Source organism: Cyanistes caeruleus, chromosome 26 (genome assembly GCF_971803275.1).
Source record: "Cyanistes caeruleus chromosome 26, bCyaCae1.hap1.1, whole genome shotgun sequence".
NCBI lineage: Eukaryota > Metazoa > Chordata > Aves > Passeriformes > Paridae > Cyanistes > Cyanistes caeruleus.
Window position 1 is genome coordinate 2,744,783 of NC_141726.1, and position 15,702 is coordinate 2,760,484.

The 15,702-nt window shown below is 50.4% G+C and overlaps 1 protein-coding gene across 1 annotated transcript in view; it reads left to right on the forward strand.

Annotated features, from left to right (window-relative positions):
- Positions 1–15,702, forward strand: part of GRIK3 (glutamate ionotropic receptor kainate type subunit 3) — a 113,123-nt gene that overhangs the window by 61,182 nt on the left and 36,239 nt on the right. Inside the window, exons 3-8 of the mRNA XM_086863209.1 lie at positions 179–436; positions 2,089–2,270; positions 6,081–6,134; positions 9,895–10,068; positions 11,851–11,994; positions 15,174–15,281. Coding sequence (XP_086719335.1) covers positions 179–436; positions 2,089–2,270; positions 6,081–6,134; positions 9,895–10,068; positions 11,851–11,994; positions 15,174–15,281 — 920 coding nt within the window. The remainder of the gene's footprint in view (positions 1–178; positions 437–2,088; positions 2,271–6,080; positions 6,135–9,894; positions 10,069–11,850; positions 11,995–15,173; positions 15,282–15,702) is intronic.

Sequence of the window (15,702 nt, forward strand, 5' to 3'; positions counted from 1 at the left end):
TCTGTGCCTCAGACCCACCTGGCATAAGTCGTGCTCTCTCTCTGTGCCTCATCACTGTTGTAATTACCCAATATCAGAGCTGGGCCAGTGCCCAGAAGTGTCTGGGCTGTGCCCAGGGATGCCCCACGCTTATCCCCTGTCCAAGGCTTTGCTGACATCCCTCCCTTTCCCCCTCCAGCCTGTGACCAGCTCGCTCTGGGGGTTGTTGCAATATTTGGACCTTCCCAAGGCTCTTGCACCAATGCTGTTCAGTCTATCTGCAATGCCCTGGAAGTCCCCCACATACAGCTCCGATGGAAGCATCACCCTTTGGATAACAAGGACACTTTCTATGTCAACCTGTATCCTGACTATGCTTCCCTGAGCCATGCCATCCTGGACCTCGTGCAGTACTTGAAGTGGAGGTCAGCCACAGTGGTGTACGATGACAGCACAGGTGGGTAAAGGGGCTCAGAGAAGGAATCCTGCAGATTTTCTGTCCTGGGTCTCTTCAGAATCTTTTCCATTAACCCTCTCGAGAGCCAAATGGTGCCCCGTGCCATGACAGATTCCCAGGAGTTGTAGACAGTGCTGTGGGAGGCCCTGCGAGCTTTCTAAGCATTTCATTTACAAAACACTCAGCAAGTGGGGCCATGAGCTGGCAAAGGGTCATGAGGGGGTTCATTGACATGGGGTGACCATCTCAGCCTGGCTCTTTTGGCATTATGGTTCCCTTTGCAACAGAAAAGCCCCTGTCCACAGCTGCCGTGGAGGAAGCAGTTCCCAGCTAAAACCAAAAGCAGTTCTGGAAAGTTTTTTGTTTTCTGGGTAATTCTGTAACACTGAGCTTGCAAAGTTCTTCATGTAAGGAAAGCTGCTGACGGTTAAACAAAGCAAAGCGCTGCACAGCTCTAGATATAGACCCCCCAAAAAACAAAAGCCACATTGGATAGCCTGTCCAACCTAATTTCACTAAACCAAATGGTTTCTTTAGGGGAGGGCTGATGAGAACACAGTTTGACATTCCTGTTTTGTAAATGTGGGTCACAGTATGTTCCCTTCGTGGCATATTCTAATGTGTTCCATCTATGCAGAGAGACACGCTTCTCTCTTCCCCCTTGCAATAGGCATCTGCTAAAATTCTCCTTGCAACACCAGATTCCAGTCATTCCCATTCAGCTGTATCCACCATAGCTCTTTGCTTTTTGCAGTGTCAAAACCAGAAATTAATTCTGAGGGTAGTAGGAAGTTACGAGTTGTGATTAAGTGACCATTACAATGTACGCGACTCATAAATCCAAGTGCATATTCATTTTTTCCTTTTGCTGCTGTGCATGGTAAATATGCAGATTTTCATTTATTGTGTATCTGATTGTCACATCCTGTCCTTTCTCAAGGGCACATCTGCGTAAGGAAAATTTTTGTGATCCCAGGGGTGTCTGAGGTTAGGGCCAACCTGCTGTTCTCCCCTTCCTACTGGATGCAGGGACCCCCTCCAGCTCTACTGGCTGCACTGGTGGCAGAGGAAAAGCCATCCTGTCCTAGAACAGCTCCTCTGGGGTTAATGGCAGGCATGTGACACATTGGCCTTGATAACCTTTAGCAATGGCCATTTGAGAGAGGGAAGGATGGATGATGGATGGATGGATGGATGGATGGATGGATGGATGGATGGATGGATGGATGATGGATGGATGGATGATGGATGATGGATGGATGGATGGATGGATGGATGGATGGATGATGGATGGATGGATGGATGGATGGATGGATGATGGATGGATGATGGATGGATGGATGGATGGATGGATGGATGGATGATGGATGGATGATGGATGGATGGATGGATGGATGGATGGATGGATGATGGATGATGGATGATGGATGATGGATGATGGATGGATGGATAGATGATGGATGGATGGATGATGGATGGATGGATGGATGATGGATGATGGATGGATGGATGGATGATGGATGATGGATGGATGGATGGATGATGGATGGATGGAGGTTCTGATCTCATTCCATGGAGGACAGGGGAAGCGCTGAGCCCGTGGGGAAGGCAGACCTGTAACGCTGTGGGTTTGTCTCTGTGTGATCCTAAAGGCCTCATACGGCTGCAGGAGCTCATCATGGCCCCGTCCCGCTACAACATCCGCCTGAAGATCCGCCAGCTCCCGCTGGACACTGACGACGCCCGGCCGCTACTCAAGGAGATGAAGCGGGGCAGGGAATTTCGCATCATCTTTGACTGCAGCCACCTGATGGCAGCTCAGATCCTCAAGCAGGTGAGAGGGGGGAGAGCAGGAAAACAAAGTGACTGTTGAGGAGCTCAGGGGTCTGGGGTGGCTGTAAAGAGTGACCCCACTCTGGGGTGCAGCTTTGCCTTGGGCCACAATCCACAGCCACACTAAAAGCTACAGCATGTCCATCCTTAAAGGACACTGCTGGATTTCTACAGAAAATGACATTTTCACAGCTTTTTGGAAGTACCAAAAAGTGGCCGTGGGTGAGAAGAAACAAATGTTACAGGAGGAGAAGGGGCTGCATTGAATGCAGCGCCAGGCTCAGGCTGGTGCGGGACAATTCTGTGGCTCTCCCTGCAGCTGCACAGCCCCAGCCTTCTTCCCTTTTCCCTCCATCCAGACTGGCTCTCCCAGCCAGGCCCAGCCAGGAGGGATGACATTCTCTGTCCCTTTCCCAGCACCATCTGCAATTCTTGGACTTTAAGCCAGATGTCAGAGATTTTCCATTCATTTGGGCTCCCTCTTTTCTTCCTCCACAAGTTCCTCCACTGGCATTCTTGCTGCTCGCCCCAGCTCCTCATTCCTGAGTGTCTTTGGGTTTCAGGGTCAATATGAGGCAGAGGAAAAGGCTCTCACAGAGATGCTAAAAACCAGCTGGTGGAAGTGTTGCTCCTATCAGCATGACATCACCACACAGATTAAATAAATCCCCAAAGAGATGAGAAAGTGAGCACAAGGCAAGAGACCTCTCCTGCAGCCTGCTTGATGCAAAATGAAGGGAAGTGCTCAGAGAACTTGCGAGGGATTATTATGGGAAACAGTAGAAGGGGCTCATTGTCTCTTGCCAGTTATTTTCCTGTGCTGGTTGTGTTTGGTGCTGCTCACTTATTATGCAGTTTATTATAGTTTATTGTGCCATCTGCTCAGCTCACCATCGCCAGTGCAGAGTGAGGAAGATGGAGGAGAGGGGGGACTAGGGGAGACAAGTCTCTCTAAGTCCTTCTGGCTGGGTTTGTGTATGTGTGTGTCAGGATTTTTTCAGGACCTGAAGCCATGGATTTCAGCTTAGCAATTGTATTTTTACTCAACAAAATACTGAAGCATTTTCAGAATCTGGGAAGTTGCACAAACCGAAACCACAGTCTGACTGGTCTCTGCATGCCAGGCCACTCTGGCTTGTAACATCAGGCAGGTCCAGAGCAGTGCACCACCACCTGCAGGTCACCCGCATCTGCTGAAGATTAGGAGGCTTAGAAACTTCATATTTTCCTCACTTTTCTACCTGTAGCAAGAAATGCATGTCTAGAGGTGCCACCTTCATTTGGGAAACAGATCTTTTCCACTGAAAGTAGGATCCAGGCAAAGCCATCTCCTGGAGGAGGGGAGTCTGCTTCCCTTTGTAGCAGTGAAAGAAAAATGCACAGAACAAATAATGGACTGCAAAAAAAAAACAAACCAGGGAGGAAGCCCCAACATTCTGTTTATGCCAGAATCAGTAATAATCATATTTTATTGCTATTATGTGCCTTTTATAACATTTTGATCACTACACCATTCAGCTCTGCAGACGTTTGGCTGAATGGAGTCCCAGAGTCTCGGCCCTGCTGCACCCTCATGGATGGCAACAAGGCAAGACTTGTGCTAAAATTTCCACTCCTTGAGGTTGATTTTCCTTGCACATTTTCAGAAAACAAAGAAGGCTGGAGCACCTACAGCCTGTTCTGGCTGAGGCAGCTCTGACTGAGCAGTCCACACATCATCATGCCAGTCGGGAATCTCCCCAGAGATTCAAGGCTCCATGCTCCCATAGCACAGCATTGATCATCTGGGCAGCTTCTTAAACTGGAGAAGTAAAAAACCCCATGGATTAGTAATCCATGAGTAACACCACATGAGCCAGCACTGTACAGATGAGACTGTCACCTGCTGCTCCAGCCTGGGTCACTTGGGATGACCACACATCAAACCACCCATTATTTTGCCCTCTTGGAAAACAAATAATTGTAAAAACCTAATTGAGAGTGAGTCCTCCCTGTGAGGCTTTCCCGTTCTACCCCAGATTCTCCAGCCTTCCTCAGTTTTGGTCCCTTGTTATCACTCCAGGTCTGTCCCCAGGGCTCCCCGTGCTGTCCCGAGCAGCCGCTGAGCTCCACAGGGCACAGCTGTGCCTGTCAGCTCTGACAGAGCTCCTGCACTCATCCTGTCCACTGCCTGTGGCTTATCCACCAGGATCATCATTTATTCATTTCCCCACAAACCCAGATGCATCCAGCCCCAGGCTGCCAGTGCTGGGAACCTGGAACTTCCTTCTGACAGCAGGTCTGGGCTCCTCAGCTATGATCAGAATGATCCAGCTGTAGGACATGAACTGGGATCTCATTATTTGCTCCAGACTGGCTCCCCATCACTAACTGATGCTTCCCATGCTCAGGTACCATTCCCTGCTTCAGCTCTTTGAACCAGGGTGTGCAGGAGGGAGAGAACTACACTGCAGCCCCTGGACCCACTGACTAGGCAGGGACCGGGGGACAGTGTGGTGAATGGCCACAGGGACAACCCCCAGACTTTCTAAAAGCTACTTCCAGAGCAGGGAACCTGGGGTGAAATCACACTCTAGAGTCACAATAGCTTGCAATCCAGATTCTTTCCTTTTCTCTTGTTTTTTGACATCTCACTTCTTTTCAGACTGTCACTTCCTTCCTCGGAGGTAAATTCCGCCCTAGTAATTTTAGCAAAAAAACAAGGGAAGCAAACATTTCCTGGGGGGGACTTGAAGTTGCTTTTCCATCAGTGGGGATTTTAAAGTGCTCTTGCATGTGTTTTCTCCAGAAAACACACTCACACAGCCAGCATCCCAGCCAAACCCATGGGAAGCTTCCTGTCACGAGGCACCAGCTCCAAGGTGACCTTTCTCATAGATTGAAATGTGCTCTCTCCATGTTGTGAAGGGCCTGGACATGCTCATCCAGCCAAGGCCCCTTCAGCCCATGGCTGTCCTCTGAAAGGGCTTCCAGGACAGTCTGTTCTTTCAGTGCTCAGTTATGCAAATCCCAGCAATCTGCAGGAGCCATCCTCCGTGTAGGGGCTGGCAGGGAATATCAAGCTGGGCTGGCCAAGGGCTCTCAGGACTGTGATCTCCAAAAGCTGAGGGACAGGGGATATTCCCACTCCCCATCCTTGTGCCTCCACCTTCACTGATCCACTTGTAAACCAGGCCCTAAGTTAGGATCTGATTGTTGTGCTCAGGAAGGAGGGACAGAGGCAGGAGCTTCATGAACTCACTGCACAAATGGGACTGAAGGTGGGGATGCAGAGCCCCAGAATAACACATGTCAGAAATCAAAACCCTTTCAGCTGGCCTCTTCACCACTACATGGCCGTGTAACTGTAAGACCAGGACATTTACGATCAGTCTGCACAGGTTTATGTAAGGTTGCTCATTGTTTGGTATTGGAGAAGGAAAGGTGACCCCTTTCCCACAGCTGTGCCCACAGAGCCTGTGGCCCTGGAGGATCCTGCACCCATGAGCAGAGTGCCACAGTACCCTGACACACTCAGGCACACCCAGCATCACCCAGAAATGCCACCAGACCTCATGGGAGCTGGACACTGAGGCTTTGCCACGGTTTCAGGATGGTTTGAGGACCACAGCTCCTCTAAGCTCAGCACTTGAGCATGTGCCTCTTGCTGACTGAGGCTGGCATAACTGCTCCATGACCTCAATCCTGAATCCAGCCCCAGCGTTTCAGGGTCTCTCCTGCCACATTTACCTATGAGCTCTGAGTTTTTTGTTGCATGGCTGCTGATATATTCTTGTATCCCTTTACTAACTCCTTTTCCCTACTCTTTAAGGCTATGGCAATGGGGATGATGACAGAATATTACCACTTCATCTTCACAACTCTGGTAAAGTATCTGCCTGTGCTCCCCCCTTGCACACTTACTGATGGGGGTGGGATGTGAGGGAGCAGCTGGAGCCCAGGTGGGATGGGTGTCTGATCCTGGTGTGCACTGCCCTGCCATGGGATGGGAAATCCAAGGAAATGGGAGACCTGGCACCCTACCAGGAGGGGAGGGCAGGGCTTGGCTGCAGGTCAGGGTCGGAGCCCGGGGACGTGGCTCCAACTCCTCTGCTCTGCAGCACTGCCCAGGTGCTGACCCTGAGAGATGTCAATTCTTCCTTCCCCTGCCCTTGGACAGGTCACTGCTTTGGAGGGCACAGATGTGGGTTCTGGTTTTGTTTTCCCTCCCAATCATTTTGATTTCAGTGGAGCTTCCCACTGACAATGAGCACAGGGTGAGTGCAAGGCTGCAGCCCCCATCCAGGACTTGGTGGGATCCTGACTCAGCAGGAGCTGGGGATGAGCACCCAGAACCCCCTCTGGAGCCAGGAGCAGCCCTGCAGGTTTATTTTGCAGGAGGGGAGCTCAGCTTGACATTATTTCCCCTCTGTTAAACATGGGCCAGTTCCTCTCTGACTCTGGGATGTGTTAGGCTTTCCTGGCAGGGTCACTTTTGTCTCCATTTAAGCTGCTATTGTCTAGTCTACTGTTGAATTTTGTGTGATTTTGAAAATCCATTTTATCTTTTTGCCTTTAGGAAAGAAACAGACTAAACTAACCCTTAAAAACTACAAAATTTATTTTTCAAATGCAAAAGACATTTTAATTACCCCTGCTGCCATTATCTATTCCAAGCAGCTTTAAGCATTTCCCAGATAACCTCCTATTAATCAGCCCCAGCTGAGCCTGGAGTACATTTCATGTGTAGGTACAGCCTGGAGGTGGGAAAAGAGGAATTATAATAAATTAATAGATAAGCAATCACAATTAATGCCATTTTCCTGAAATAACAGTTATATCATGGGAAAGATATTTTAATCTGTCATTCCTTAAGGCAATGTTTTCCTAGCTTGCAATGCCTGTGCTTCAGCTTCCCCAGTACGAGACCCATGGGGTGCTAATGAATTAGTCTATTATGTTATACTGAATGTTTCTAAAAGGTCCCCAGTCAATACTGAGCACAGTGTATCAACACTTGGCATTAAATGCTTCAACATTTTGCTCAGCAGCATGACTACAGTTCACTGACTCCAGCATAAAGAGCCCCATCAGCCTTTTCCTCTGCAGGAGGAGGAGGAGGAGGAGCAGGAGGAGGATCTCTGATGAGTGCTGCTCCTCTCTGTCATGCAGATGTTGCATCCAAAGCCCCTGCAAGAAGAACCCCAGAGCTCCATTCCTGTGGGGGTGTCTCAGCAGTCTGTAAAACGGGGCTCTGCAGACATGGCCAAGCCCTGCCAGATCCCAGGGCGTAGCTGTGGACACACCTCACCCACGGACAGCAGAAGACAGGGATGCCCTTCCTGGACCTTTCCAGTTTCCCACTGAGGATGTGGGATGCACTGAGGATCAGTCCTCAGCATTGCTGCCACCACTGAGGAGCCCAAGCTGGGTGAACTGAGGAAGGGGGAGAGCGTCACGAGAACACTGAGAATAAAATTGAGGATGGAGGGGAGAATTAATCTGCAGTACAGAAAATAATGAGTGAAAGGGTATGTAGATGAGGTGGAAAATAGAACCAGATGTTTCAATTTGTGTCTGTGCAGGAGCAGAAAATCCAGAAGAAACTGATCTGATGATTCCCATCCACACCTCCCTGCGTCCTGACACTCAGCTGGTGTTCTGAATTATCCTCTGATTCCAGGAGGTGATAAATCAGGCTGCAGCTGAGATTTAAACTGGAACCAAGGAGGGGGCCTGATGGGAGGTTGGTTTCTATAGGAACCTGGTGAAAGGAAGGGTCAGTGGGGAGCAGCAGGGCAGGGACAACACCCAAAATACCTGTGGGATGTGAGAGGTGGCCAGGGCTGGTAGTTTGACAGATGGGCAACAGAGATCATGGGTTCTGGAGCCTAGGGGATCTGATTTGTCACACCTGGTCACATTCTGAGGGGGAAATCATCGGCTTTTGCAACCAAAAATTATTTCCTCACAACAATTTCTGGAATACAAACTGAAGTGTCTGATTAAAAATGAATCTTGAAAAAGCAGTCCCATTCCAGCAGGTCAGGCACAGAACTGCTGTCCCCTGCTCCAGCCAGGGACATGAGCACCTGTCTGAGGTCAAACCACTGTATTTGCCCTCAGCTTCCTTAAGTAACGTAAAAGTCAACACTGTGGCCTGGTTTTCACAGTGCCCTTTAACACAACGTTCAGGTTTGCACTTGCAGCTTTCCAGGGTTAAAAAGCAACCCAAAAACCCAAGTCCTGACTGCCATTGTAGGGTGATTAATGATTTGGTCCCTGCTGCACCTGCAGATTTGAGCACTGCATCCATCAGCAGTGAGCCCTGGGGGTGCAGAGGCTGGGCCAAGGCTGAAAAGATAAAACCCCCAAAGCTTATTAAAGCAAAACAGCCATAAGAACCCTCAATCCCCCACAGAGAATGATGTCTCAGTTGCTGGGAAGTGCTGCTGCTGTTCTGCTTTGCTTAGGGCAGCACATGTGAGGCTTTGCCAGCCCCCTGTGGGCAGATGGATGCTGTAGCTGGGTGTAGCTGCGTCCCACCAGCACAGGCCCATCACACAGCACAGAACAGCCCCAGCACAGCCCCAGCCACAGCATCTCATCCCATATTGAACCTCTTTCTGGGAAGCCCTTGTGAGAGCAGTAAATGTCGCATGTTCACCCCCACGCTCCATTATAGAAGACTTGTGGTGTTGCCTTTCCTCCTCCCCGCATTTATACTGCCACAAAACACTGGCACAAATCGTTCAGGATAAAGACTGATGAGATATGTCCCACCCAACAAATGGTTCCCATTAACCAGGCCACCCCTGGCTGCCATCTCACCCCACTCCCTCACCCATCCCTCGGGTGAGCTGCTTGGCTTCGGGGAGCAGAGCAGCTGCCGCATGCTCCTGACATCCTGTCTAACCCCAAACTCATATCATGAAGCTGATATTCAGGCACATGGAGAGCCAAGAGCTGCACACAGCAGTGCCCCCAGTGCCCCCAGTGCCCCTCACTGCCTGCTAAGCGATGCTTGCAGGCTGGCAGCCAGCAGAGCTGAGCACTGCTTTCCACATCGTATAAAGGGCACCCTCATTCATCTGCATACTGTGTAGGCTGGTCCGAATGTCAAGAAATGCATCTTAGTTTCTCTTTCATAATCTGCAAGTTGGTGTTTTGCATTCAGAGCGATTCTGTCACCCGCAGTGCCCTGTGGGGCCCAGCACTGCCAGCAAATCCTCAGTGGAAAGGCCCATGGGAGCTTCAGATACAGAAATTCTGCCTTGTCCCCCCTCCTGGGTTGCAAGTCTCTTTTTTCAGGGTCACAGGCGATGATTCTGTTTTTCTCCCCACAATCTACTCACCTGATTCATGCTGAGAGCAAGTTCTTCGGCTCTTTGGTAGGAGCTCCCTTCTGCTGTGTGTGGGGGAACCTGCACATATGGCACCCAAATTCCACCAACACCTACAGACCTCTGCAAGCAGCGACTGACGGCAGCAGACAGCACAATCCTCTCAATTCCTGAGGGATAAGTACTCCCTCCCACCTTCTGTGGGCTCTGCTGTCTCACTCCAAACACAGACACGAACCGACGCAGAAAACTCAAACAAAACAAAGCTAAGCAAAATGTTTAAACCGGTTTCTCTCTTTTAAGGATCTTTATGCATTAGACCTAGAACCATATCGCTACTCTGGGGTGAACCTGACCGGCTTCCGGATCCTCAACGTGGAGAACCCACACGTGTCCTCCATCATTGAGAAGTGGTCCATGGAGCGGCTGCAGTCAGCACCCAAGGCAGAGCTGGGGCTCCTTGATGGTGTGATGATGGTACGGGCAGTTTAAACAGGACACAGGGGTCTGGGGAGCAGGACAGGCTGGTGAGGAAGGCAGGAGCAGTCATTGAGGCCTAAATGTTACTTTTACTGCTTCTTGTACCACAACAGGAGTAAAAACTCTTCCCAGGTATCTACTCTGATTCTGCTTGCATTCTTTAACAGCTGTCCCTCAAAATCTGGGGTGAAGCCCACGCCCTGCTGCTGTGGTGATGCTCCTGCTCGGGCCCAGCTGCCAGCAGATTCGCCAGCAGACAAGGCTGGTAGCAGGATGTGTCCCAAAGGGCTCCAGCTGCCCCAAGAGCAGTGGGATGCTGGCTCCCATGGCTGGGAGCACACGGCCAGGCTGGGCCAGGCACTTTGCCAAGATTGAGGCAGGGGGAGAGCGCCAAAGGAATGCCCAGAGATGGGCAATTCTGCAGCTTTGATGACTCCTTTTAGGGTCTGATGGCAGCTCTGCTCTGCTGAGTTACTGCTCGGAAGGTACAGCACCTGCTCGCCCATCTGTCTTCCCTGCAAGGCTGTCTCCGACCCCCGGAATTGCTGACTGGCTCCCTCCTTCCCTCTCCCTTTAGATCTGCCAGAACCAGCCTGCAAAATGGCAAAGCCTCCCAGACTTTCACCTTGAAAAGGCTCCTCAGATCCCTCCTGTTGTATTTGTTGTTAGGGGAGAAACTCCCACTCTCTTGCAGGCTCTTGCCTGTCCCCAAGCTGCCCACAGCTGAGCTCTGTCCCCAGCGCTGCCTCTCCTCCCAGTCCCTCTTTGCTTTCTCAGAGGGACCCTGCCTTTGATTCCTGTTTGCCAGGTCTCTATCCAGTGGGGCCCTGGACTCAGCTGGGCATTGCAGTCTGTAATTCACCATGAAATTGCTTGGACATATCCTTGCCCCCCTTTTCCTCCAGCCCCAAATTCACAAACCTGTCACTGCTGTGGTCCATACCCGCCCACAGATGCAGGTAGGGCTCCTGTTCTTCATGCTTGGTTGCTGAGGCAAGGGAAGGTCACAGGGATGGCTGCCAAGGCTGGAGGATTTTCTCCATGGCTACGTCCTGTTAGATGTTTGCTCAGTTATTTGCTGTATTATTTTGTTTTATTGTGGTTTATTACGCTGCTGCTACACTCACATCTGTTTTGTGGCTCTGTCAAGCCAGCAAATAATGTATTTTCACTAGGAGGTCTTACCACATCAGAGTGAAAAATAAATCCAATTCTCTTGATCAGTGTTTGGATGTGAGATGGGGCATCTCAAATTGAATCTAAAATCATCTCATTATATGGGGGAAAAAAGTTCTCCCTAGTTCAGATCACTGAAATGCTAGAATATGTTACCAAGCCATGAGGTCCTGATTTTGGTGACAGCTTGTGTAGTTTTTGGAAAAGTGTGGGCCCACAAACATTTCTGTTACTTATTTTCCCATGTATAAAATAGTGTGGGAAATATGTTCTCGTATAGTTTTTTTTCTTTACACTCAGACAAAACAGACTCAATAAGAAAACTCTGTTACTACCTTCTACATTTAGAAGTCGTTGCCTCCCTCTTTGACACCACAGCAGGAAATGTGCAAGATACAACCTGAGTAGTCACTCACAGACAAATGACACTCCCAGAATGACTGATTTCACACAGAACCCCGAGCTTTCAGTCGAAAGAGCCAAGGAACGCTCAGCAGGGAACGTGAACAGAAAAACCCTGAGGCTGGCGGGGGGAGCTCAGGGTGGGTTCCACCATTTCCTACGACTCCCCAGGGCCACCAACACTGTCCCCCTTCCCTTTAGACAGACGCTGCCCTGTTGTACGACGCGGTGCACGTGGTGTCCGTGTGCTACCAGCGTGCGCCGCAGATGACTGTGAACTCCCTGCAGTGCCACCGCCACAAGGCCTGGAGGTTCGGCGGCCGCTTCATGAACTTCATTAAAGAGGTAAATTAAAGAGGTTATGTTAACCATAAAAATTCCCCAGGAGGAGCAGGTTCCTGGGGGCAGGGGGTGGAGGCTTAGCAGGTCCAGGGTTAGAAGTCATCCCCTTGTACAGGCAGGTACAACTGGAGAGAAGCACAGACACACACCAGGCTGGAAATGCACACAGAAAGGGAAAATCCCACCTTTGCCTTCAAAATAACACCTGTGCAGCCAAGCCAGAACATCCATGAGGAGCTGAAACCTCCCATGTGTCCCTAAGACTGGCTCTGGCCTCTCCAAAAGCTGGACCACTCCACCCAAGGTCATTCCATACCTGAACAACAGCCATTTGTCTCCTATTGAAGCAGTTTTTGGGGTCCACAAAGGACACTCGGTGCCTCAACCAAGTGCTGAGCTGGGGTTGTCCCTGCCTGAGTGCCAGGGAATGGCATTGGCTAAGGGGCGGTTCAGCAGGTGGGGGCCAGGGAATGAGGGGGCAGCTTCTCCCCCTCTCTGATTTCAGGCATTACCACTTCTCTGTTCAGCCCATGGAGTTGTTGGCTTAGAGCCCCAAGCTGGCTCAGAGCGGAGTGTCAGGAGCAGTGGGTGCTCCAAGGGAGCACAGCACAGGGACCAGCCCTCCCAAAGAGCCCCCAGCCCCCAGCCCTGCACCCACCCTAGGGTTTTGCTGTCTGCAAAAAGGAGCCATTCCCAAGGAAAAACTGAAGCACAGCTGCAGGGAGACACTGCACTCTTTGTCTTTGTGACAATCCTCTTACTTGCCCCAAGTCCCTGTGGCTCTTCCTATAGCAAGTCATGAAAGAGCCATGTTTAACGTTGGTTATAAAATCCCCAGAAGTTTTCAAGAAGAGGTGTAGAGTGTGTTGTTGTTACTATGGTCAGTGCTGCTGTGTCACCTACTGACCCCAGCAGATCCATCCATGAGATGAGGCTGTGCTCACCTGGCAATGCCCAAGCTGCATGGAGCACATGGATCTGCAGGAGGAGAGCGGGACAGTGATTTCCACTGCAGACAGAGAATGAACTTTTCTCTCTGCTCCGAGGATGTAATCTCTCCCCTCTCTGCCTCTCTCTCCTTCCTCATGCTTTGTTCCCTTCTGCAGAGCACCGCTCCAGCTGATTGCCAAAACAGAGTGTAAATAATTTGTTTGCTTGACTCCTTCTGCACATTACCCTGTGCCTCACACCCCAGCTCCTCTGCCTGTTGTTTTGCTCTGGCAGCACTGTGTTAGCCCAGTGGAGGGATCAGCTTCTCTGTGCTGCAACTAGAACAGAGGAATTGCTCTCTCCAAACTCCTGTAAACTCAGAGCAGCACCAAGGGATGTGCTGTCCCCCTGCACAGGGAGTTGTGCAGCCCCTTGTTGTTCCCACTGATGCCCTAGGATTTTAGCTTTTATACTCTTCATCTGTTTGTAACCCTGCAATTCTTTAGTATGTAACTCCAAACTGCACACACAGTGTGAGCTGCTGCTTTCCCATTTGGGTCAGACACAGCAATTCTTCTCCAGCCCTGGCAATCAAGGACACCTCACTGCCTCAGGCCCCCAGAGATGGAAACAAAAGGGAGCTGGGGAGGAACAAGCTTGGGGTAAAGGGTTTCTGTCATTCTTCTGACTTCTGACTTCTGAAAGCTGTAATTGGAAGATTAACCCTCAATATGCAAATGAGCCAAACTTATAAAAGTTTATGAAAACCCATGACCTGTTGTCCATTTTGGGTGCAGCCCCTGGGGGTCTTCATCTGCCTGAAATGTACCCGAAAGCCCCTCAACACATAACTGCTTTTTATTCCCTGAATTCTGTCTGGCCTGTTTTTAGGTAGCCCAAAAAGGCATCAGCACACAGCCAGGGGAGCTGCAGGGCTCAGCACACAGCTGTGTTTGCTCCGGCTGGGCACATCAAACATTCTGTGTTTTCCCTGGCTCCCAGGGGGTCCCACAGGCAAACCACCTGCACGCCCAAATGAGCAAACACCAGCCTCCCCAGGACTCCAGGGGGGTGAGGCTGAAAGCAGGCTGTCACTGCTCCTCAGGAATTAATGAGGGAGAGGCAGAGGATCATATTTACCGGGAGAAATGCCAGTTATTCCCCCCGAGAATACATTATGCCACCTTGATCACACTGGAATATTTCAAGCTCCCCCACCCATAAAGGAAACACATTTCCCTGTGAGCAGCCTGCACGGAGCTGCTCAGGGGAGAGAGCCCAAGGCTCAGCTCCCCAGTGTTGGGATGTGATTGCTGAGCAGCAAACTGTGGCAGCAGCCTGGCATTCCTGCTGGAGCATCCTCCTCAAGACAGTGCCACAGCACATCCAGCCCTGTCCCAGGCACCAGGCACCTCGCTGTCCCCCAGCTCCTGCTCTGCTGGCACAGAGCACCTGGCACTGGAGCGTCTGTCACCTCCTAAATCAGAGAGATTCATTCTAGGGGTGCTGCAAAGTGAGCAGCGGGAAAGAAATTGAATTTTTGTGGAATTGAATTGAGGCATCTCTAGCCCAAGCTCCTGGTTGCAGTCAGACCAGGCTGTTCAGGACCTCACTCAGCCAAGCACTGAAAAATCTCTGGGAATGGGGTGTCCCCAGTCCCAGTGAGCACCTGCCCCATCCTTATGCTGCCAGAAACTGAAGCAGGGCTCCAGCAGCACCCAGTGTCCCCAGACTCCTGTGCCTGTTCCCAAACCTCAGATCTTGCATGAACACATTCTTGGCCTCTTCTGCTCCACTTTCCCTCTGGAAGGACCGAGGGAAGCATTTCCGACATTTAATCTTCCATTTAAGCTTGGAAGCACCAGGAAGTTCGTGCACAAAGGGATTCCTTGTGACCAGAGCTGTCCCAGAGCCGGCTCCCTGCAGCCGGCGTTCATCAGCACTACAAGGATAAACGCAGCACACAAGGATGCTGTGATAAATGCAGGTCGTTTTCTACTGAGTCATCACGTCCTGCAACAGCTGGTGAACACAAAAGGTGCGAACAGATATTGTAGCAAGGACTGCAAGAGAGTTAAAGAAGTCTCCGGCTCCGTCTGCAGCCTGAGCACTGACGGAGGGATTATTAATTAATCAGGCTCTTTAGGGAGAAAGAACCAGCATAAGGACTAATTAAAAGAACATACAGTGGAGGGCAAAAGATTATTTATGATACTAAGTAACAGGCCTGCTACTTTTTCTCCCTTGCACAGGCCCAGTGGGAAGGATTAACTGGACGCATTGTCTTTAATAAAACCAGTGGTTTACGGACGGATTTTGATTTGGATATCATCAGTCTCAAAGAAGATGGCCTTGAAAAGGTAGGCAGGGTTTGTTTTATCTGCATGTGGCTGAGGATAACGCTGGTGCTCAGCAACAGAGAAGTGGTTGGTGTTGTATTGACTCCAGGTTTCTGGGGTTTATATAAAAGGATATTCACTTTGTGGGATTTCTCAGATCCTTTTCCATGCTCAACCATGACTCACTCGCCCTGAAGCCAGTGCGTGGGATTACAGATTGCAGAAGTGCTCGAGGCACTTTCCTGGGATAGTGGAGGCAAAAGAAACTTTCTGAGCATCCATTAACCCCTCCGTGCCCTAAGCAGACAGGAATGATGCCTGCCCCACTCACTCGTGCTGGCCTGGCTCACAAACCCTCAGTTCTTCTCTGAGGAGAGCGTAGCTCTGAGATCACCATCTGGAGTCATTTCCCACTATGAAATTGCTCAAGGCTGTGAACAGC